Raw genomic sequence first — 24,241 nt, forward strand, 5'->3', positions numbered from 1 at the left:
GGAAAGTGGAAGCAGAACTTATCACTGACTTATTTTGTCATTTGGGCTATAGGTAGGAAAAACCTGCAGGTGCATCAAAATGTGTGGCTTGTGTTCAGAGTGGGAACAAAAATAAGCAACCAAAAATGGTATCAACATTTCATTTGGGCAATTTCAAAAGAAAACATTTTAGACTCTTTTATGATGACATTTCCAGCACTAAACTTTAAGAGAAGATGCTCAGTAGTGCAAGTGAAAGTTTGTTTCTTCCTAAGATTTTTTCCTTCTTTTAAAAATACATATAAATCCTTTCACCATTATGCTTAGACAAAAAAGGTCTGGTTTATCCTGAAACTATTTGGTTGATGGTTCAGGTTTCTGTTTTGAAATGGTGGAAGGTTTCAATCTAGAGAGAGAAGAGTTTTGTCCATACATATCTCTATTTATGAAACATGCCTATAAAGGAGAAAAACAAACATCTTGTCCATTATATGAGCAGAATGGTAGTCCAGCATGGATGAAGCTGCTGGGACACAATCTGTGTGTCCAGAGCTTACTCATTTCCAGAGTACATCCTGCTCTCCTCTGTACTTTCAGCATCAGTTTATCTTCAGACAGGTCAATTCAAAGCCATTTTTGATCCAGCAAACCTCTTCTACCCCAACCCCACAGCTTTGCAACATCCAGGTCAACATTTTTTCTCAAATTGGGCCAACTGGGGTATTAAGTGCTTCCTCCTTGCATTGCACATCCCAGAGATCTGCAGGACATTCCAGAGTCTGGAGGTGAGAGATCTTTTATAACACTGTGGCTGTGTCCTGTGCACAGCTTCCTAAATCTCACTTTCTTCAAAGCCTTCCTCAGTTGTCTCTCCAGTGGTGACTTCACCTTCGCTGCTGTCTGACATGCTTGCCTGGGGACGAGATGAGAGACCATAGCCTGGCTCTGGGCTGAGATCTGTCCTCTGCTTCAGCAGCACGTGCTGCAGCCGCATGCCCCAGGGCTGGCTCAGCTCCAGCCGTGTGTGCTGTTTGCTGCTCACGTGATGCTTTTTCCGTTTCTGTGAACATTTCCTGAGGTATTTTATGTTTTCCCCAAGAAAGCAGAGTTTACAGCCAAGGGGATCTGCCAGTAGGAAGCGAGACCACTGCTTCTGAAGCTCTGCTTTCACCTGGGGAGAGGAGAAAACAATCAGTCCCTAGTAATATCTTGTGACCACCCTGCAGTCCACTAACACAAACAGCAATTGTAAAATGAGAGGGACTGTGGAAGTGCTGAGCTTCCTGCCCCTTTGGGATATACCTCACACTTGTTTGATATGTCAGTCTTCAGAGTCCACCCTTCTCACTCTAACTTAGAAAGTTTTTCCTAGCCCCCGAATCTCAGATAAATCATCCTAATGAGTGAGCGTGGGAGAACTCAGGTAACTTACATGTTTACAGCCTGATGAAGTGAGGAGAAAAGCCCAAGGGCTGTGGAAATGATGACCATGCAGCCTTGCCAGTATTTTGCTTGGACATCTGGCTTGTTTTGTTAAAGCTTTTTATCTGGCAGCTTGCCTTTAACTTCAGCACTGAGTGTCTGTTTCCTGCATCACCTGAGCCAGGGCTGCAGGCAGAGCTCTGGCCCCAGGCCTGCACGAAGGAGGATGCCTTTTTGGCTTTAGAGCTTACTGGAACAGAAGGTAGAAAGCCAAGAGAGCAACTTTTAAGTGCTGATGAGAGACACCAGCAATTTTATGCCCTTCACAAATGTTAGACAATTATTCCTTTGCTGCAGACAATTATCTTTATTTAAGTTGTTCCAAAATTCCTTCAGGATTCCTTGTTAATTATCAAGAACATACACCTTTTGTATAAAGCTCATCTTATTTGTTTCACTAGTGTCTTTAAGAAGGCATGAAAATGCATGTACCCGTGTCAGGGCAGTGTGTACTGTGCCAGCTGGCTGTGCCGTGCTCATCAGTGCTGCTGACACTGATACGTGTCTGTCTATTGCATGCAGTGGAGGTCCAGAACCAGACCCAATACAGGAGAAGCACAGACAGATTCATCAATATTGAAAATGGAGATTAACTCCACAGCTCACATAGCATTGTTTTCTGAGGTAGCTTGTAGCAAGTCAGTATGGTAAGCATGCAGCTGTGACGGTGATGAAAGCACTGTACAGGCAGGAGCAGAGGCAGTAGATGAACAAAAGCGATTGTTCTCCTTTACTCAGTACCTGTTAGACTACCTCTGAGTGCTGCACCTAATTTTGAGCCTCCAGTATGAGAACTGTGTTGATAAGCTTGAACTTATCAGCAGAGATCAGGGCTGGAGTGCTTGGCCTGTGAGGAGAGGTTTAGTGAATGGGGCTCATTCACGCTGAAAGCCTAAATACTCATGGAGATGGAGACAGGCTTTCCACAGAGGTGTTTGGTAGAGATGCAAGAGACTGTGATCATAAATTGAAATAAATCAGGGAAGTTCTGAGAGAATATATGGGGAAAAAAAAGTTTCCCCCTGAGTACAGTGAAGCACTGGAACGGCAGACCAGAGAAGTGGTGGAACCTCTGTCCTTGAGGGGGAAGTTCAAAGCTCAGCTGGACAAAACCCCAAGAAACCAAGTCTGAATTCATTCTCCACCCTATGTTGAGCAGGAGTTTAGCTTTATCTTCTGTCATCTCCTTGCATAAGAACCATCACTGATCTGCCTAAATCCTGTCACGGGGCAAATCGAACCTTCAGCTGTCCTTTGAAACATAGGAGGATACAGCTTCCAGACAAGGAATCCCCTCACATCAGGTTTAGGGATGTCCTACACAGTGCATGCTTGTAATTACTATTTCAATATGTTTAATATCTAAGATATTAAAGCACCTCAAATTTGGCTGCTTCATATGGAACTTAAGGGTAAACTAATAGAAACTTTAGCCTGGCCAAACTTGAAGTCTGGGATCCTAAGCTGATTAAAGGAGTGGGGATAAGACTCCACTAGTATTTCAGGCGCCTCAGAGCATCTGTACCTCCACAGAGCTATAGCTGCTCAGACTCCAGTGGAAATGCTTTGCATTTGAATACCAAACCTGTGATCTTGCAGTTCTTTTCCTGCAAAACGATTATACCAGTTCAAAGGAATGCACGTGTGCTCTTAAATAAGCAGAGCTAGTCAGTGTGTTCATCCTTCTGGGTGTCAGTAATATACATTCTTGATCAACTAAAAACTTTTCTCATAGCTCTGTCTCTTACCTCTCCATTAGCAAAGCAATACAAAACTGCTACAAAAAAACCCTGTAAGAGAAAGTAAGAGGAAAAAGTTAGTGTACAGGAAACAAGTTGAAAGCGTGAAGTATAAACAATGCTGCTTAATTTTCCAAAAGGAAATTAGTTGCCTGCCTGTACTTATTATTGAGGTACCCATTAACTTGGTTTTGAATGGTGCTTTGGCAAATATGGGGCCATTGGTGCAGGTGGTGACTAACGGAGACTGTACAACCCAGTTTGATCTTCCATGTCATCTTCATTTTGCTAGCCCATCATATTTATTTTTTGTCCCACTGCTGTTACAGTTTGACAGCTGCTATTTCTAAATATGCTAAAACAAAAAAAAACACAGCTTGGAGGTTTCATATTATCCAAGTGCTACTCTGAATTAGTGAATGAGACTGCTGAGAGGGATCTCATTTAGGTGCTTTAAAACAATTAGTAATATATGAAGAGATCAGTGCTAGCTTAAGACTCAGCTGAACTAAGTGTTATGGCTATTTTGAAGTGCCATTTTTCCTTTGAAATTGATTTAAATAAACACCTTAAAAAATTAAATCTTGGATATAAAATTGGTTTTAAACCAACCCCAAGATTACTCTCAATTTTCCTCCTCTCTGTCTATATTTGATCTCAGATTTAAAAGCTGACACACATGCATCTCAGCCTAACAGTCTGCAACAGATATGCAGATTTATTGTCATTGCTTCAAGAAATACACTTCTTTTGGTATGTCTATACACATGATCCAGAGGAGAATAAATACTGTTGACTGTCAATCCCAAGGAAATGTTCCTGTCACAAGTAAAAAGGTGTCATAAACATAGCCTATATGACTGAAATAATCTCTTTTCACACTCATACTTCTTCATAAACATTTCTTTCTCAGACAAAAGCTTAAAAATAAATCCACATACACAACAGACTCGATATTTTTTATTACATCTAACATCAACCAATAGCATTTTGAGCCTATTGTTAATTTTCTAGCAGTCCTGGAAGGTTTGATGTCATTAATTCCTTAAGCATATATTTGATAAATATGAAACAGAACAGTTGATCTGTCACACCAGTAAAAGTGAGGGCAGAAGAAATAGCGATCATGATTACTATTATATTTCTATCCTGCTTTGCCTGGGCTGTGGTAACAAGGTACAGGTAAATTTGATGTGCCATTTATCAATGTAACTTTTAAATAATCCTCAGCATCTCAATTGTTGTGCAGAATATGCAAAAAAACCCCTCAACCATGGACAGAGATTATGATGGACAGCTACAAAGTTAATAGCTTTAAAAGCAGCTTTTTATGCAGAACTGCTTCTGCAGCTGGAGATAGTTCTCTTTTGGGGGTTAGAAAGTCCATGGAAGTGTCTCTGCTATTTTTTTTGTGTTTTGAGCATGAGCTCTAAATTTGGCCTCACAGGCACCACAAGCTTAAATAGGATCTAAACTATATGTTGTTCAGTCCTGTGACTGCTAAGCTTGATGATGCCCACTGCCAGAAATGTAAAAACCCACCAGATTAGGAAAGGACTTTATGAATACTGGTGGCATCTCTGTGCTGAATATAAGTTTGGAAATCCCTATGTGACTGTAGTTCACTGTTGCTGCAAGATCCAAACACACAGTAACATACAGGAGCACTGTAAAATCATAGCAGAGGCTGGACAATTCATTTTGATTCCAATTCAGTTGATGTCAATTTTATCCTCATTTCTTTATTGCACCATCATATTTTGGGGGTGTTGGGTTTTTTTTGCAATACATGGATCTTCACACTCAGAAATCTTTCCTGTATGCTGTGACTTCTAAGGCATCCATTCTTTAAATGATCACAGTGTGAGGGAAAAGGAAGAATCAGAAATCCAGAACAGATGTTCCTTAGCATAATGACCAAGAGGAAATGCTAGATGCACGTGTAAGCCTCACAGTTGCTCTTCAGTTCTATTGACAATGACAACATGATAAATTGCCCATTAAATAACTGTGATTTATCCACCAGGAAATAGTATTTTTTCCTGTGGGTAAAAGTTCAGAGGCCTCAGTCAGCCAAGTTTTATAAGTTGCTCCACTTTCTAGAGCAAAGAAACATCATATCTACAGCAGAACTTGTATTTTGAGTCTTTATGCTCCTTGATAATGTTTGTTAAAGCCTCCAGATGAGATCCCAGAGGTAATTGTTTTTTTCTTTTAACAAAACAGTTTAACTGCTTTTTAAGACTAATGAGAGGATTTACAGACTAAACAAATGTAATTGTGTAGGGTTTATGTGCTTTTTTGCCAGCCCCTTCACAAATAATGCTGTGGCTGAAAAAGAGAATCTGCAATAAACATTGTCTAAGATATTTGGATATTCTGAAAAGCAGTTTTGCTTTTGAAGTGTGTCATGGAGCTGAGAGTATGCATGTTCCTCTAAAAGGAATGAAGTTTGTGTTATCTAGCAGGGATGACTAAGCTGTCTTCTCTATCAGATTTCTTTGTACCAGCCACTAAATAAAATTTTCACTTGAACTGATTCTTTGTTTCTTAAAATAACATCTAGACACTGCAACCTATCCAAGTAAGGATATGTCTGAGTGAGGATATGTACCTCAACACCATGTCAGCAGGTCCCACTCTGGGGAAATGGCTCTGCATTGACTCCCTCCTGCCTGCCTGGACAATTTTTCCCCTCAAGCTGTAGTGGGAATTTTTATTTAGAGCCTCAACAGCAGTGCCAGGGCACTGGTACATACATACAGGTTAAAAACAAGGATCACCATCAACTGTAGTCATCTTGTTGGATGACTTTATGTCTCACGCTGTAGAGTTGGCAGACACACATTAAAGTAGTGAGTTAACAGGCAGTACTTACATGAAACGAGCTCATTGTCAGCTGAATGAAAAGTCTTATGTGTCTTGAAAGTCCTTCCACCTGTTCATCAGTGATGAAAGTAAATACAAATTCATGGATCCCCAACAGTGGAATCAGCACAAGTGTAGATCTTGCCAATCTTAAAGAGAAAATGTTTGATGATGGTATTTTTTCCAAGATCCATGGTGCAAAACTAAAAAATTCAGCTGCAAGATATTATTCCAGAAATATTCCCTCAGTATTCTCACCCTGCAATGCTAGTAATTTTGGGAACTTGAGGACAAATTCCCACAAAGAAATTTTGGAGCAGACTATCAGAAAAGCCTGGGCAGATGGGAAGCTTGGCTTTTGGTTTAAGGTGAAAATTTAGGGACAAGAAATTGAACAGGAAGGCCACTGTCATCAAACATACACTGCTAGGTAACAGAAAAATATTCACATCCGCAAATAGGAGTATCTTCAGCCTACAAGCGTGCAGGATGAGGATAACGTTCTGATTTGGGTTTACAGGAAGATCAGAGACGTTCTTGAATTAACAGTGCGTACATCTAGATCACAAATGTTAATGTCCCTTAGGAATGTCCCACAAACCTTCTACACCTCCTTTTCCTTTGAGGATCTTTTGTCACAGTCAAGGTAAAAATGTGTCACAGCAGTAGCCACAAGTGCACAGTGATGACACCTGAGAGCAGACTGAGAAAATGCCCATAATACTCAGCTCCCAGGCACCGACTCACCTTATCTCTCAGATAAGAGAATGTTTGTGGAGTCTGTTTCTCCAGGTGGTTTTTCTATATCATACTCTGAACATCTATTACACCTGATAGTGATAGGCAAATGTACAAGGACAAACTGCCAACATTCTGATGTTGTGAGGAAAAAAAAACAGGCTAGGTCTTCTTTGTTACACACCTGTATTTGTAGTCATGAAAGCTCATTTGCTGAGCTTTTAGTTTGGAAATCAGCATCCTGAGAATTTTTAGGAAGATGCCAAAGTTAACCTTGAAAGAAAACACATATGGGTTACTTACAGGAAACACTGAGCACTACTCATATAGCTATTAAATACTAAACACTTGTAAAACCTGCAGCCGAATAACCAGAATGTGGTTGTGATCAGGTCAGAACACAGGCAGTTGTTGTTGTGATAGACAGAAGGGAAGCTGTGTCCATCTACTCACAGTAAGAAGCTTCACTTATAATTTTTTCTGTCTCATTATTTTTTTCTAACCCAAGGCTTTTGTTATACTTAGAGGTCACAAAAGAGAATCACATTTGTGTGGGATATTAGGAACAGATTAAATAATTCTTACTGCAATGGAAAACAACATTGGTCCTCGGATGATCCACCAGATTCCCATGTGTTCATTTGTTCCCCAGCATCTGAAGAGTAATATACATTATAATTACATTATTTTAATAGAAAAAAGTAGAAAGTTTCATAGCCTATGTACGTGTTTCAAAAGGAAGTTGACAAAGTTCAAGCTTTTCAGGTGGCACTCAGAAGAGATGCACTAAAACTTCCTAGAAAGCTCAGTCTTTGCATCCACACAGCTGTACGTGGCACCAAACCTTCACAGTGGAATTCATCCTACACAAATTTCTCTAACTGAAGCTGGAAAGGGGTAAGCTATAAACAGTGACTGTGGCTCTTGCCCTGCTAAAAATTATGCATATGGCTTCCTTGAAGCTGCCTCCTCCTCTTTCTGACTTGTCCTATGCACATGTTCTTGCTAATTAGTCTGAAATTCTGTAGAATCCTGGTGTGTCATTTATGGTCTATATAACATCAAACCCTATGAGGCTGTAATTGTGATTTGGTTCTTAAAAACTGTGTAGGTGTTCAACAAAACTCTCAAGGAGCCATGAATTAGAAAGGGAACAAAAGAAATCATACATAAACCCCAAAGTTTATGTGATGGCACTAACATCATCATGGAAGACCAGAAGACTGTAAAACTGCTGCTGCTAGTGCAAGTTACTCTTACTGATTGATTCACTGAATTCTGAACACATTCATTTAATATCAGTTTTTAGTGACATCAGATTTTGTCATCATCCTCCTTAAAAAGTTGGGGTGTTTTTTTCCCCCCAAAATGGTAGTGAATAGCAATTAAACTCAAAGTGTAGCTGGTCACCAAGGAAAACATCAATCACTTTTTTTACTAAGAAGATTGCTCTCTACGAAGCTGTTTGTGTGGACAATTTGTAAGTAGATGAACATTGTATGCAATAGCTTTAATTTCAGGAACAGAGAATGTTCATTCTACTTCCTTCTACTTCTTGGTTTATGCCCAAGTAAATCTGAGCATTCCTAGAAGCAGTTTAATGTAAAATTACTAAAATGAACCTAGAAAACGTAACAAGTATTAATAGGTGCTGTATAATATTATACTCTAGAAGTCAATACTTGTGTTGCTTACAGCCAATGGCTTCCAGAAAAATTATAAAGCCACTATCCTAAGGGACATTTTATCTAGTAACCTACCCTGTGTTCTCCAGTTTTGCTCTGCTTATTCCCCAAGGGCCCACAAACAGGATAGGAACAACTGAAAAGAAAAGGAATCTATTATATCCAGGCTTGCAGAGTTCATACAAAACACAGATATGTTACAGCAGTGCATGGCACAAAGAGAGAGCCTAACACAACTTTCAGACAACTAAAACTGATTTACATGAGTCAATCTGACAGTCTGACACAGCCTTGATATCAATAACCAAATATTTCCTTTAAACATGTAAATATTGTAACATTCCAACTCAATGATTCTAACTTCAGTCGCACCTGCCACTTGCTTCAGCTTATGTTTGACTTTAAACATCTTTAAAACCATATCTCTTTTCCTCAGCAGATAATTTAAGCAAGCTGTGCAGCACAGTAAATATAGAATCACTTATTTACAACTATATAATTTTCCATCACTGTAAAATCCTTCTAAAAGGTCCCAAAAAGCCCCGAAGTCTCAGATACACAATCTCATGTCTGACAATATGGTTCAATAGACATAGATGTGGTGATAGTGAACCACATCTTTGTAAAACCACTGTAAAAACACGCATTGGTAAAAGTTCTACAGTCAGAAGACCTTATGGCTATAACTTCCTTAATGCAGGTCACTGGATTTGAATCAGTAACTTTTGCAACCAACTTCCACATTGTCCAAGAGAACACTTTTTATTTTCATACTAAAACTTTCAAAGGCCTGCAGGTTGTACAGGTGATTTTTAGATAATTATGGGAATTGGGAAACTTTGATATTCTGCTGTGTCCAGGCAAGACACAGATTTATGCTCTTAGAGCAGGCAACAAATGTAGTTGTTGTGTTACATGACATAATTTAAACAAATTTGTTCAAATGCTTGTGATGAAATTTATGTTGCCTTTATTCCATGAAAAAATGCCTAAATCCTGCATCATGCAGCATTTTAGACTGTTATGAGAATGCCATCATATTTGGTGATGACAAAAATGCAACCAAATATAGTTCAATTTCTTTTTGTTCTGTCCACTGGGTTACTGTTTTCTTATGAAACAATTCACCCTATTCCTGTATTTGCAGTTCAAGTGTCATTGCTACCATCAGCATACCTTCACTGACAAATCACAGAACCACAGAATCTCAAGGGCTGGAAGGGACCTGGAAAGCTCACCCAGTGCAACCCCCGTGTCAGAGCAGGGGCACCTAGAGTAGGGCACACAGGAACTCATCCAGCTGGGTCTGAAGGTCTCCAGAGAAGGGGACTCCACAGCCCATCTGGGCAGCCCCTGCCAGTGCTCCCTCACCTCAACAATGAAAATTTCTTCCTTATGTTTCTCTGGAACCTCTCATGTTCCAGCTTGTACCGTTGCCCCTTGTCCTGTCATTGGCCATCACTGAGAACAGCCTGGCTCCAGCCTCCTGACACTTGCCCTTTATGTATTTGTAAACATTAATGAGGTCACCTCTCAGTCTCCTTTTATTCAAGCTAAAGAACCCCAGCTCCCTCAGCCTTTAAGGAGATGCTTCACTCCCTTCTCTGTGGCCCTGCACTGAACTCTCTGCAGCAGCTCCCTGTCCTTCTGGAACTGAGGGGCCCAGAACTGGACACAATATTCCAGCTGTGCTAACTTCAAAACAAACAAACAAAAAAGAGTTCCAATTTCAAAGTATCCACCACTGATTCAAGAAAAGTACCACAGAATCAAGAACTTGGAAGTTGTGTTGTACTCACCCCATCCTATCACAATATATGTCTGTAGTAGTCGTCTTTCAGAAAGTACAACAGTTATCAGTAATGTATGCAGATAAATTCCTTCTACTAAGAGCCAAAAATAATTTGCACCAACAAAGTAGTGCATGAAAAACTGGGCAGTCCTGCAGACAATTACAATCTGTAGAAATAAGGAACCAGAAATCATTGTTAACATTACAAAAGCTGTGACAAATCTTGGGTTTGTTACTTTACGAGTCGTTTTTAAACTAGCACACGGTTGTGATGTAACTGTGCTTTGGGGACATGTCTCACAAAACTCTCCTTGCTGCTGGGGAGAGGCTGGAGGGGCCTGCAACAACTTTAAGTCTTCTCTATTGTCAGCAAGATTGGGTGGAGGTGACAAATAGGAAAAGACTGTGACAGTGTAGGCTGGGTTTGTGTGTTCTTTGTCGTGATCTGCACGTCAGAATTTTTTCTGATGAGCTGTTTAGATAATAATCACCATTAACATTTTGCAGGTGATTTTTCTTGTTGACATAGGCAAACTATTTTCATACATCACCATCAAATATAATTTATCCACAGTGGTTGCAAATGAGAGAGGTTGTTACTCCATTATCTAAACAAGTGTACGAAAATGTTTTCCTAGTACAGGGAAGCCTTTAAACTATGTTTTTCTCTCTTAGTGTTCTTTTCACAGCAAATATATTGTTTGATAATATTGTCTTAAAGATTTGTGTGTATTGCATTGTGCTACACATACAAGAATGAATAAATAAAATGTTACATGTGCCAAATAATTGTGGGATTTCTTGCTGAAAATGACAGGTGTTTAATTGAGTATTCTTAAATGTAACTATGATTAATTTGCTGTTTCTATACAAGGCTTCATATAAACCAAATCTATTACCATTTATGAGTGAGGTTTTTTTCTTGATTGCCCCCAGCTTTATCAGCAAAATCTCAGCATTTAAACCTCAACTAACAAATACCTCAAAACTTGCTACCACACAGCAAACTTTCGGAACTGGAAGCTTTGGGCCACCAGCAGCACACATTTAATATTAGCAATGAACTAACAAGTTACCTCAGGACTGAGATATAATATCCATCCAGTTTCATCATTTGGTCTTTTAGAGTAAATATTGTAGTATACAGAGTCTTTTATAAGAACTGCTGTGGCACGCAAGATAAAAGATGCAAATAGGTTCATATGGATGTAGTTTCTTGTGCAGTGAAGTTTTCTGTGGGAGAAAAAACAACAAATGAATCCTCTGGAATATATGTAATCTGCAGAAATTAAAAAACCAAACCAAACTGTAGTGTTCATACAGCTGCCATCAATGGATTTGGCTTAGGAATTGCTTTTTTAGTGCTTACCAGGAAAATGGGAAGCTAAGCAATCCATTCAGTTACATGAAGAGAAGAATGGGCATGCTGGGGTCTGTACTTTTACAATGCATGTAAATTTGTACTAACCTGAGGAAAGAAAGTATAAGGAGAGCCAGTACAAGTGAGATGAGAGAAAAATAATATCCTATAGTGTACAACAGCTGTAATGTGGTAAGCAATTTATGTTCTTCTTCCTAGGAACAAAGATGAAAACTGTGTTATACATGCAGACAAGTGGGCAGAGCACAAACACAGCTCAGAAACTTTTGCATTCAAATTCTTTGTGTTGCAAGTTAGCCAGGGACGTTTCTGATGCCTTTGCCCTGCACTGCCTCATGAAATCATTGCATGAGAGACACACTTGTAAACAGCCTTAGCTCTTTTGAAATTCAAAGCCACTCACGGTCTCATTTCCAGATTGTCCCTGCACAAACATTCATAGTATGATTTACAGCTAATCATTGCCACGACTGCATGCACAAAATGGATCTTGGTGGTTTAATAACTGCAGAGATCAACTCATTCCACCTGTACACACAAAAGCAATTACTATATGTGTGGCCTATGGACACAGTTACTGAGCAGTTGTGTCTATACAATTCTAGGTGAAGTCTGTCCATAGTATTGAAGTACACTGACTGCTGCCATGAGTTCAAAGAGAAAACCCTAACATTACTAAATTACAGTTGTCTACAACATCTTTGAATGATGAATAAGACATCAGAGGAGGAAGTGAGGCTCACTCTCTCTTTCCACTTAGCTTCATGTAACATTTCTTCTTGTTAAGATCTTCTGTTTAGCTGCTGGTGTCTACCTCTCATCACTTTCTATTGCTTTTCTAGCTGAAGATCAGCTTCTCTGCAGAGTGGACATCAGGATACAGAATATGCAACCTCCACAATCAATATTTGCCCTGTAAATAATTTCTTAGAATCTGTTTTATTTCCTTAGTGATTTTGCTGTTTTCTTTGTGAATTGTGTTACTGCTCAGTCCTGCCAGTAGCTGTCTCTAATTAATTTATGCTAATGAGCCCTGTTTGGATAGCATGGGTGAGCTGAGCCTGCTGGAAGAAATTTACTTGGAGAGAGGAAAGTGCCCAGGGAGAAAGAAGTGTGTGTGCAGGAGATTCCCATAGCACAGCCATTAGTCACCCTGCTCCATGAAAACATTCAGACATGAACCTAATAAAAACCATGAGTTATCATCTTGGCTGTGTCAATTTTGCAACACCAATGCAAATGAAGTAAAGCTGATTCCTCCAATGCACGTGGATATCAGCTCTGGGTTATTTCTGACATTTTGGAGCTTTCCACTAAAGATAACAAACAGGTACAAAACCACCTTTAGGTTTGGTAAGGATGGTGGTTAAAGCTTTCAAAGAAATAGTCTGCTGTCACACAAGATGAATTAATGTGTCTCCCACCCAGAAGTCTGTGCTCCAGAATGATCAACAAACCATGGAAAACTCTCAGAACTTGTGAATATCTATCACATTTGTATAAATAAACAGTAAGTTTGGAAGTTCACGTACTCCCTACCTAAAGATCTTAGTAAAAACTTAGTAGTACATGGGGATCCTGAGCTAAGTGTTTAATAATCAAGAATGTTACTGAATAAAGTAATAAATATTAACAGTGTTCACTGAATAAAGTACTAAAAAGTAAAAAAATAACCCACAGTGATAATGCTTTCCTTGATTTCGACACCTACTAAGCTGAATTCTACTGGCAAAAGAAGCTACAAGAAGGTGAAACCTGATAAGCTGCATGTTTTACTGTTATCTGAAGCTGATGCATTTCACTGTCACTGCTTCACTACTCAAGCTGTCCTTTACCTTAAGCCTAACTTGTGTGGGGGAATTGAGCTTGCAGTGTTGCAAACTGCTTTCTCTCAGGGAACACCTGTGTTTGTAAAGAAGCCAGAATGTTTTTCCCAGCTTCACAAACAGAGAGGGTTCTCATTTTATCTTTAGTACAACGACCTGACAAAGTGGGAATATCCAGCCTGGTCCTTATTTAACTCAGGAGAGCCATTCCTTGCTGAAAGGGTCTTTGGCTTGGCATTTTAGCTGCATGTTGTGTTGTACTAGGATGACATTTGCATTATCCTCCATTCTGTGACTAGATAAATTTGAAAAGATGAGTTAACATCTCATTACATGCTGAAAGGCTCAGGAATCAGCAGGGAATGAAGTTGTCTGGCCTTGGCAGCCTATAGTGGTTTGGAGCAGATGAAGGGATGCTCTGAATTTAAGCTATGTGCTTGTCAAGTTGCAGTCTGTTTCAATTTTATTAGGAGAAATTCAGCACAAGTGAGCACTGGATTCTGAACAGAAAATAATTTGCAGCATCTAAAGCAGGAATCCTCCTCCTTAATCCTTCCTCCTCCGCTTCTTCTAAATAAAATAGCAGGTTTCCATTTGGTAATCTAAATGAAATCTGAACATCTTTTGCAGGTATTCAGTGGAAATGGTTTATCAGTTACTCAAGAAGGGATTGAGAAGATTAAAGTATTAAACCATAATATAAAACATACTTACATTTTTTTTGAAATGATTTTTCTCAGAACATTCTGAACTATCACGCCAAATGTCTGTGGAGTTTTCCTTTGTTTGCCAAGTCCCTTCATCCAAGCAGACTCTGTATACATTTCCTACACTTCCTGAAAGTAAACAGAGGTTTAGCCTGAAAGGTCAAAACAGAGATTTCATTTTTCATACAGGTTTTAAAGATTTCTTCCTTACACCACAGCAGTCATCCCCAGCCCCACTCCAAAAAGGTTTAAAACACACTTTTGTGCTTGACAATATATGTTTCATACTTACATAGGTCAAAGTTGGAATGTAAACTAGGGGAAATAAATTCCCAGAATGTACCTGGTATTTGCAAAAAGAAAAATGCCTAATCTCATTTTATTCCCTTTTCTTCATTCAGTTCCTAAGTTTCATCAACACTGGGTGACACATTGGCTAAGTTGTAGGTCAAAATTAAGAGTATGGTTTGATTAGGGAACGATTTTCCTCTGAAACACCAATGTCTGGTGTTTTAATTACATGCTTTGGGGCCCAACAAGCAGGTGGTGTGAATTGGTGAAGCTTTCTTGGCTTTCACTCCATTGTCCTAGTTTATACTAATTAAGAATTTGCTCATAGCATTGGAAGAATGGTATGGGGACCCTGGTTTGTGTTTGTTCGATGTTGTCTTCAACAGCTGCCTTCCATTTATTTCTAATCAGACCTGAGCTTTTTGAATCAGAAAGTACTTAAGAGCTGCAGCAGCAACCAAAATATCTCATTTCACTCAGGATAACTGGAAATGAGGGAACTGCTTTGGGAAGGCAGTTTGCTGTGATGGAACAGGAGTGCTGTCTGGAGGTGAGACACTGAAGAAAACCTGAAGGTATGTATTAAATGTGATCAGAAATCTCATTTCTCGACTATCCTGTTTTTCAATGCTCAGTCATGCCAATGATGATAAAACACAGTAAATTTACACCAAACTTCAAAACAGTCCTGCAAAGCCTCAAGAACAAATAGGCAGCTGGGCTGTCTCTAATGCTCCTTCTCCTCAGGTGCTGTGGCATGGATGAGAATGCCAGGTGATGCTGTAACACACCAGCCCCACTGTGAACACAATTAAATCTTCGTGACCTGGTGCCATGTCTTATATCTTGCTTTTGTAGAAATTTAGAGAGAAAAAAAAGGAGGAGGGAGGGGTCTTTATTACACTGAGAGAATGAGGATGCTTTTGTGTTTATTATGAAAAGCTGAATTTGTTCTAAATGGTTGTCAGAAGAAGTTATTTGGAACACTAGCTAGAAGTCTCTTTCTGTTTAGCAGCACAAAAAAGGACAAATTATGACATTACAGAACAGACCATGTGTGGGGTGGGCTGGAGAAAGCTAGGATAAGCAGCCTGTAGTGGTCTCCCATAAACTGGAGGACTCAGACACAAGTGATCCTTCCAAGTGATATTACAAATGTGGCTAAGAAAGCCACATGTAGCTAAGAAAGGCCATGTAGCAGGATTCAGAAATGCTAGGCTATGGTGGTAGGAATGTCCTTTCATTTCTTCAGGAGAAAGGGAATGTTGTTTGCTTTAGACAGTTTTGCTTGTGCAAATGTTATTCTTTTTCCTTTCCTGAGAGCACTCTCTCCAGGAAAAGGCTGCTTGAAAAGCTTGTCTTTTCACATCACTTGCTGTGTGTCTTGCTGGAGGCTGACTGCTTGGACTCCTGTGGTTTCTTTAGCTATTCCAATTTTCTGGGAGAAAGGTTTATGACTAGGATCAGTGGGGACCTCCCAGGTTGAACCTCAGAAGCTGAAGTTGTTGGACTGGATGACGTCTAAAGGTCCCTTCCAACCCCTACCATTCTGTGGTTCTATGAACCATATATGAACTGCAAATAAAGGCCTGGCAGTGTGGTTACACAATCTTGGAAGCATTGCTTTGTGTAGATAATGGAGCTGAAAAGCACAGATGGAGAAAAGGAGTAAAGAATTAAACATTAGCAACAGTTTTGTGCCTCAATTCAGAGAAGAGGTGAACACAGGTGAGATAAGAAAGACCTCAGACGCTTCAAAGGACACTGGGATGAGAGAGACCAGCATCATCTGTCCTCAAGATGAATTCCCAGCATAAACTCCAAGAGAAGTTGCTACTTTCACGTTACCATTTTCCATCCAAGGCAAATATGAAGGACAAGGAACAGAAACGTTTCCTGGTGGTGAGTAAGGCCAGCAAACAAATTGATCAAACGTCCCATTACAATATGTGCCTGGGGAGAGATGCAAACAGATGTCTTACAAAAAGCTATTTAGGTAATGGACAGTCATAAAACCATTATACACTGTTCTGGGTAACCTGCAAGCTAATCCAAAGCATTTTAAAGATGTAGCAGATAAACTTTGTACATTCTTTATTACCATCTTGTAAGTTGGTGGAAGCTGAATTCGTGACTCCAGAGAGTGGAAAGCAGAAATCCACACCCCAGGTTACTTCCATTTTTATCCAGTGCCTGCCCATAAAAAACCACACAAACATCCCAGAGAACTGAGACTGGAACTCCTATTTTCTGTCAGCTATTTCTGCTTGATACATAATGGGTGAACTTGGACAGGGATTATCCTGTGTCGTTCATCATCACTTAGTGGCCCAGCAGCTAAAGTGTTTTCATGAAATACCATGGAACTGGAGAACAGCCCAGATTGGAAAGGAGCTCAAAAGATGCCCTAGCAAAGTTCTGGTAGTCCTTGATAGGTATTTGACCACCTTTGCATAGCTGATAGGCTTCTTTTTTTGCTTTTAAACACACCTAAAAGCTCAGGAAGAGTGAGTGGATGTTTCCTGCCCCACATAGAACTACAAAAGATGAACCAAGTTAGAAATGAGTCTTGCTTTGTTTCCCCAGCTGTTACAGCTTCACAGTGTAACCTGAGGCCATTATCTCACACTGTTGCAGCTGCCTCTGGAGAACATCAGTGATGAAGGCTGGAGAGCATGAGGATTCATTCCTTTAGCATGCTCATTTTCAGCAGTTCCTAATTCAACTGAAAGAGGAGAAAGACTACTATTGAAGATGATGACTAAAAATAGCTCCTTGACTCACAGGGTACCTATTCCCTTCTAATTTTCCAAGGCCTGCAGAAGTTAGAGATTTCAATAGTTTGGGAAAAGTTTAAGGAATTTAAACATAAAATATTACCTAATTTAGGCCTGAAAACCTCTCTCTTTTTCCCTGCTATTTTAGATCCCCAGGCCAATGCTCTGGGTTGATTTCCAACTAGTAAATGTGATTTGAATTATGGAAAATACACACATTAATCTTATCCAAATGTTCTGGCCAACAAAGTTGCCCACTATGATGATGTAAATGTGCCTTTCTGCCACTAGTGAAGTTAGTCAGAGCTCATAGTATCATCCTGGAGTTTCCCTGTGCAGTTGATGGGGTGAGGTAGCCACCAAGCAATGTGATCATGAGTTTTATCACTTGCACACAGGAGCAGGGAGCTGTTTGTAGCCAGGGAGCACAAAATAAAGTAACTTCAGTCATGATCTTTCAGTGGTTAATGCAGTCATCTCTCTCCCAGCTGCTTGAACTGCTCCAACTATTTGAGGATGTGTCATCCTTTCCTGAAGACAGAAATCTAACTGAGGGGAGATCACACTTTGAAGAGTAAAATAATCACAGATCATAAGCTTTGCCCTTGCCAAACAGCATAAAACTCGGCACGCTCAACCAGAGATTGTAGGTGTGGACTCAGCTCTTCTCTCTGTCACTTTTCAGGTGAAGACTGTCCTCTGAAGCTAAGCTGCTCTTCAGCCAAGAATTCAAAAACCATGGAGGCAGGAGAATAAGGGACTTTAAGCTAATGGTTGTAAGTGCCAGGTGAATGTGGGGCAACCTGGTCTCTGTATTTTAGCTTATTAACTGAATGACTGTATCACAAAATGCACAAGCAGTCATCTAAGAGAGAAGCTTCCCAGCTGCCTTGAGTAGGCAGAAACCAGACTGTCTTGCCTCTTGTGTTTTGGGTTCTTGTCTGCCATGGCTCAATTTCTAAAGCATAGAAATGAGAGATGTCTTCTTTTCCCTGCATGGTCTGCTCTCCTACAGTTAGCATCACTTCCAAGAATGTGGGTTTGATTTCCTTCAGGCTGAAAAGGGAAGTGAAAACTGGTCTCCTTCATCCAAAGAACATGATTCTTACTAATCATGTCTAGCAGCTACCTCTTGACCAGACACTCAGTGCCACACCAGCTGTTCAGTGGTTCATTTCTGTGCATGATCTAGTTTTATACACCGGAACTTCCTCTGTTTCAGGACAAAGAGATCCATTAACTTCACTATTGCATGTTTTTGTCTTGTTATAGCTGATTGTTCTACATTTAGAACTTATAAATAGACATACACTTCTGTAAAGCAAATAAAAGAATATTTGCATAGTCATCAATATTACTGAACACATTGCACTACTGTGCTGTTTGCTTCCTTACCAGTATCTGGAGTTGATTCCTGCAGTGTTTTCAAGCATTCTTGTTTGTATTTGTTCCATCCAGCAGTGGTTTTTGCCAGCAGAGATCCTTTGGCCTGCAAGTGAAAATACTGAACATGAGGAATATGAGTTAGAACCTTGTGGTTCTTTCCATTCTAAGACATTTAAGAGCAGAGAAGACAAGGAAAGGAAAAAGGAGGAATGGTGGGTAAGCAGGGAGTTAAAGACTTCCCTTCTTTACAAATCTGAACACCACCTCTTCTTTAGGAAAGTCTCTGAAATTTCTTCAGCAGCTGCCCCTGAGCAAGACATCTACTGCCATTGTGCTTTATAACCACATAGATCTACTTTTCCAAAGTATCTTTTAAAAAATCCACACAGATATTTAATTTCTAGGACCTGGGAGGGTGCACAAAACCACTGGCATTTCATTCCCCCACCATGGAAAATGCATGCTTAGCTGCACAATTCTTACAGTCTGTCCAGGCTTTTTACAGTTAATGTATGCCAAAGTCAGCTAATACATCTCACATATTTATGTTTCTGCTCTCCTGGTTGAGTAGTAGAGTAAAAAATTGAATAAAAGAGTAATGAATAAGCAATCCTATTTAGCTACCAGCACCTTTTCTCCAGTGCATTCTGTACTCCTGCCCAGATCTTAAAAGACCACTTCCTTCTCCAATAGTTGCAACTGTGCAATAGATAACTTTTCCTCTCTTTTTTTGAGAAAACACAATTGTAATCTTGGTTTTACTTGCAGATCTGCACCAACTATGTGTCTCTTTTTGCCTGGACACGGCACAGTTTTGCTGTCCTCTTGTGTCCACAGAGAAGAGTCTTTGACCTCAAGATTTCTCACATAGTGAAATGGAGCATTATTTTTATCCATGGCAAAATTTTTCTCCATATTAAGTGTCTCACAAATAGACTTTTATGTCCTGAGCTTTTCTAGGAATGTTTGTTTTCCTTTTCCATTTGTATTCCATTAGGTATTTTCAAAACTGGTTTTGCCTAGGCCTTCTTGCCATAGTGACAGCCCAGAGGAGATCAGGAATTCCTTTACATTCTGAAAAGCTAGATTTCTGGAGGGATATGATCTATAACAGTTGTGTTGATGTGATCTGTTTAGAGAGAATAGAAATAAAAGCACTTAAGAACAGTCTCCCTTTTACTAGTAGAGACTTGAAGACAGGCTCAGCTTTGGATTTTGTGAGTTTAATGACAGCAGATTGTGTGTGTTACCCAGGATAACAGCCATCCTGTGATTACAAGAGCTGCCCTCACCTCTTGCCTGCTGCTATGCTGCAGACTCCTGGCTCCCTCCTCTGTCTCTTTCTCTTCCTCTGTCTCTTTGCCAGCTCACCCTGTGCTCTGCTCTGGAAGCTTCTATCCCTAAACACATTTATCTGCTCCTAAAAACAAGGATAATCCACAGGGTTCTACCAGAACTATTATCCACTCTCAGGTGAAGATAGGCTAACACAACTGAACGAAAAAAATGTGTGTTGGCATCTAAAAGGGCACTTGTTTTGATGGACAAATTCTGGCAGGTTCAATGGCAGAAGTTTGCTGTATTTATAAGACATGGATGGCACTGCAGCTGCAGAAACACACAGAAGAAATCCAGAGGTTGAGGGGATTGACAGTGATGTACAAAGGCAGAATGTGAGCAGAGGCTTAGGAGCACTGGTTGGATATGCTGACCTTGAGTCATTCCCTTGGCAACCAGAAGCAGAGAAGCAGAAAGGAAAGAGACCAAGATGTTAGCATGAGAGGCTGAGATCTGGGACTCAGATCAACAGCTGCAAAGATAGAGGAGAGAATTACATTTGTCTCTACTGATAAAATTATTCCTAATATAAAATCCTCTCTGCTGCTAATAAAAGTACCCAGCTATAGACAGATTCTAACAACAATGTCATCTATAGTGACTGATGTGTTTAGGATGTAGTGATCTGTGGCTTACACCTCATCAGTGTAAGAGTTGCAATTGTCCCAAGGAGATTCATATTTTAACTCACTCTCTGTAAATATTCATCTTTCTGACACATCTTTATCACACAACAGTATAACTGTAGAGGCCTTTAAGATGGCAATAGTTGGTAATTACCCTTTAGGAAAGAAATGGCTAGCAATAGAAGAGTTAAATGCAAAATTGCTTGGTGATGTTGTTAGGGTTGTGCTGCTGAAGAAATTGGGAGCAAAAGCAGTAGAGAAAGGATAATGCTAGATGCTGGTTACAGTTCAGTATCAACATGATGCCTTGATTATTCTTTATCCAGGGAAAAGAACATCAGCCTAAGCAGTCTCTGTGTAATACTCCAGCTGGTCTGATACCAGGGCTTTGAGAAGCCAAAGGTGGGCAAGTAGCAAGAACACTGTCTCTAAGTAACCAAAAATGAAAACTTCACTACTGCTTGAAAATGTTACCCATTGTGATGACCAAATTTTGGAAAGAAGACTAAATATAAGTCTTCTTAAAAGCAACAATCCTTATGCCAAAAGATGCTTTACAGCTTTCCAGGGGAAATCAATATCCTTTTACCTGGATTAGATCCCTTTTGGAAACTGCCTTACAGATTTGTGGTTGTCCCAAGCTTGTCTGAGCTTGGTGATGTGTCAAGGCCTGAGATAAATAACCAGGACAATGTATGGCTGTGAACTTCACCTGTATCTTTCTCTCTCAACCTGTGTTTGTTGGGAAAAATAAAGACAATCATTTTCGTTTACTTTCAAATCAAGAACAGTGGAAACTATTAGGTAGCTGTTCCATAAGACCACTCTTTCATGCATGTTTTTGCTGTGTAAAATGTTGCCTGCCCAATACTCTGCTTTTAGTCTCTCAACTAATTTCCAGACACCCTACTTTAAATTCCAGGGAGCAGAAAGACTAATTATTCTTCCTCTGATGGGCTTGCAAGATAAGGAGAGAATATTTACAGCAGCCATGAGAAAGGAATGCATGTTTCCAAAATAAAAAGCATCTTGACATTTCCCTCATGTAGGCCTCAAAATGCTGGGAGCCAGGGGAGATTCTTCAGACACTTGGGTCAGTGAACCTCATTTGAAGAGGCAAAGACATGGAGATGACGCATTTATAGAAAAGATTGCTTGATTTAAGGGATAACACTTCAGTTTCTAATCCACAAATACATTCAACAGCCAAGGAAATAGAAGGAAAACCTCACAGCAGTGACCTGTCTGCTTTTTTGGCTTCATTCCTGAAGAAGAGATTGATATACAGTCATGAAGATGCTCACTTGATCAGAGTTGGGGGAAGTTTAGGCATGAATGAGAGTTTCACATCACTTCCTTATGTAATTGTCAGTTTCTGCAAAGCTGCAGGTAGAGTCAGTCAATGTTGGTCAGTATTGATGTAAATATCTGAGAGATGTGTGGGTATCCACCATAAGACTTTCTGATATAAAAACAAAGCAAGTCTACATAAAATCAGAGCAGCACTTGACAAAAAAAAATGAGAGCTGTCCTTTAAAGTAATTTGAAATAGAAGAACATGTAAAATGCAAAATAATTTCTAAGATGTGCAGATGATTGGAAATTAACAGTGGAGCTGACAATGACCAGCTAAAAGTCCTATTTAGATCCCAGGGAAACAATTAAGCCCTCTGCAGAACATGCACTGTGGTAGACCTCATGCAACATTTTACTCCCAGAAGCCACAGCTGGAGGATGTATGTCAGAACTTTTTGAGAAGTTACATTTAGTTGTAGAAATGAAGGGTCAAAAGCTCTCTGTAGACAATGTTGCAGGAGACTATTGACATTTCTGGAGTTGTTCATACAAGGGAGGATGTGGAAAAGGAGTACAAGACAGTATTGATGTCTATTGATATTTTTCACTGGTGTAACTCTGCGTGGAATTGACTCATTGTCATACCTCAAAAGAGATGGTGATAACTTTGCAAGTTGTAATGAAAGTGCTAGATTAGCCTTAATTAAATGAAAAGGCTGAGAAATCCCCATATATTTATCTTACCAAGGAAACGATGCAAAGATATTAAACAGCAAACCATGATGACTTGAAAGGTAGCAACATGTGAACTGATTATCAGCTACTTAGACAAGAACTCCTAAAAGTAGCTTTAGAAGGCAGGCTTGCTGGTTGTATGTGACTATTCAGTCTGCACTGATTTCTCTCTGGGAAAAAATCTATAAGGACATATGTACAGGGAAAGGCTGAAGAATGCTGACAGTGCCTTGAAACTGGGAAATATCAGCTTTCTTTCCCCTCTTGGCTTGAAAGGGATTGATGTAGATGCCTCAATTAAGACTTTAGAGTTTTCTGCAATGAAGGGATCCTGACCAATGCTTCAGTCGAGGTGTCCTACAGATTTAAGGTGCCTCACAAACATGAGAGTTGTTTCAGTTCAGGTTTGACTTTTACAAGAGCATTAGGAATATTTTTTTCTGTTTTAAAAAATCTAGAATATATGTCTCCTGGTAACTTTTTCTTCATAAAAAGAGCTGGGAATACAATATAGTCTCTACAGCACGTGCACATGCAAACTCACTTCCTTAGTAACTCAGCTAAATGGAGGATGAGAGTATAGAAATGCATTATTACTTTCAGTTTAGAGTAAGTTGATTACACTTCTTCTCAAGCACACTTATGGAATAGAAATGTAGTGTAACTCTATTAATGTTATTCAGGTGAATTGAAATGTACTGACATTTTAGTGATGTTTTAAAAGCTTTTAATTGATATTAATTTATTTTAGTTGATATTAATAAATATTCACGATTTAAAACATCCATGACAATTTCCTTGAAATAAATGACACTGGGAATTGAATAACTAAAACTCTTCCAAATTATAAGACAATATAGAGAAAGAAATAAGCTTTCAGATTTTTTCATGGATTTAGAAAAAAGAAGAATAAATAGTTTAGTAGATCTCTGCAAGAAATAGAAGTAGAAATGGCATATGGATTTTCTAGCCTTCTAGAAGAAGCTGAGGTGCAGAATGAAACCAGTAACATCAGATTTCACGAAGGTGAGATTCCATGCTCACCCCTCAAATAAGTCAGAGAATGAAAGAGCGTGCTGCAAATAAAGCAACGCTGCTTTTAGAACAGAGGAAAACCAGTAGAAAATGATTCACAATAGTGTTGGTATCTAGTAGGATATTTGAAAACTAAATATAATTCAATACTGACCAATATTGGTGTGAAAATAGATTGTATAAATTGATATAAACACAATTTATTCACTGTAGGAATGAGCATTAATAGAAGAAAATTGTCATACATGACCTAGTCAGAGTGAGTTCTGATGCAAAAGTGCAGCTTCTCAGACAACATTTCTCGACTAATTTCTAATGAACAGAAGTTGTTCTGTCAGAACTAGTTTTGAAAGAAACATACTGTTTGTGAAGGTTAAAATGTTACATGAGAGGAATTCACTTTTAAACTGCCCATTTGGAATGATTGAAGGAGCTTACCTGTTTCACCAGAAACAATATCATGACAGAGCTGGCAGGCGTGGGAGATATTCTAGACCAGAGTCCCATGCTGGAACAGAGACCAAAAAGTGTTACCATGCCCATTCTAATAAATTTGTCCC

General features: G+C 39.4%; 1 protein-coding gene across 1 annotated transcript; it reads right to left on the reverse strand.

The window, feature by feature from the left end:
• Window positions 1–681: 681 nt before the first annotated feature.
• Window positions 682–24,224, reverse strand: GLP2R (glucagon like peptide 2 receptor). Its single transcript, XM_062010973.1, has 13 exons — window positions 24,120–24,224; window positions 18,661–18,754; window positions 16,337–16,441; window positions 14,201–14,326; window positions 11,752–11,854; window positions 11,360–11,516; window positions 10,291–10,450; window positions 8,567–8,627; window positions 7,392–7,461; window positions 6,991–7,079; window positions 6,079–6,217; window positions 3,210–3,251; window positions 682–1,150 (listed from the first exon to the last, which is right to left on the reverse strand). The coding sequence occupies exons 1-13, from the start codon at window positions 24,222–24,224 to the stop codon at window positions 812–814; spliced, it is 1,590 nt and encodes a 529-aa protein (XP_061866957.1). The 3' UTR covers window positions 682–811.
• Between the last annotated feature and the right edge of the window lie 17 nt (window positions 24,225–24,241).

This window comes from Colius striatus, chromosome 18 (assembly GCF_028858725.1).
Source record: "Colius striatus isolate bColStr4 chromosome 18, bColStr4.1.hap1, whole genome shotgun sequence".
Lineage (NCBI taxonomy): Eukaryota > Metazoa > Chordata > Aves > Coliiformes > Coliidae > Colius > Colius striatus.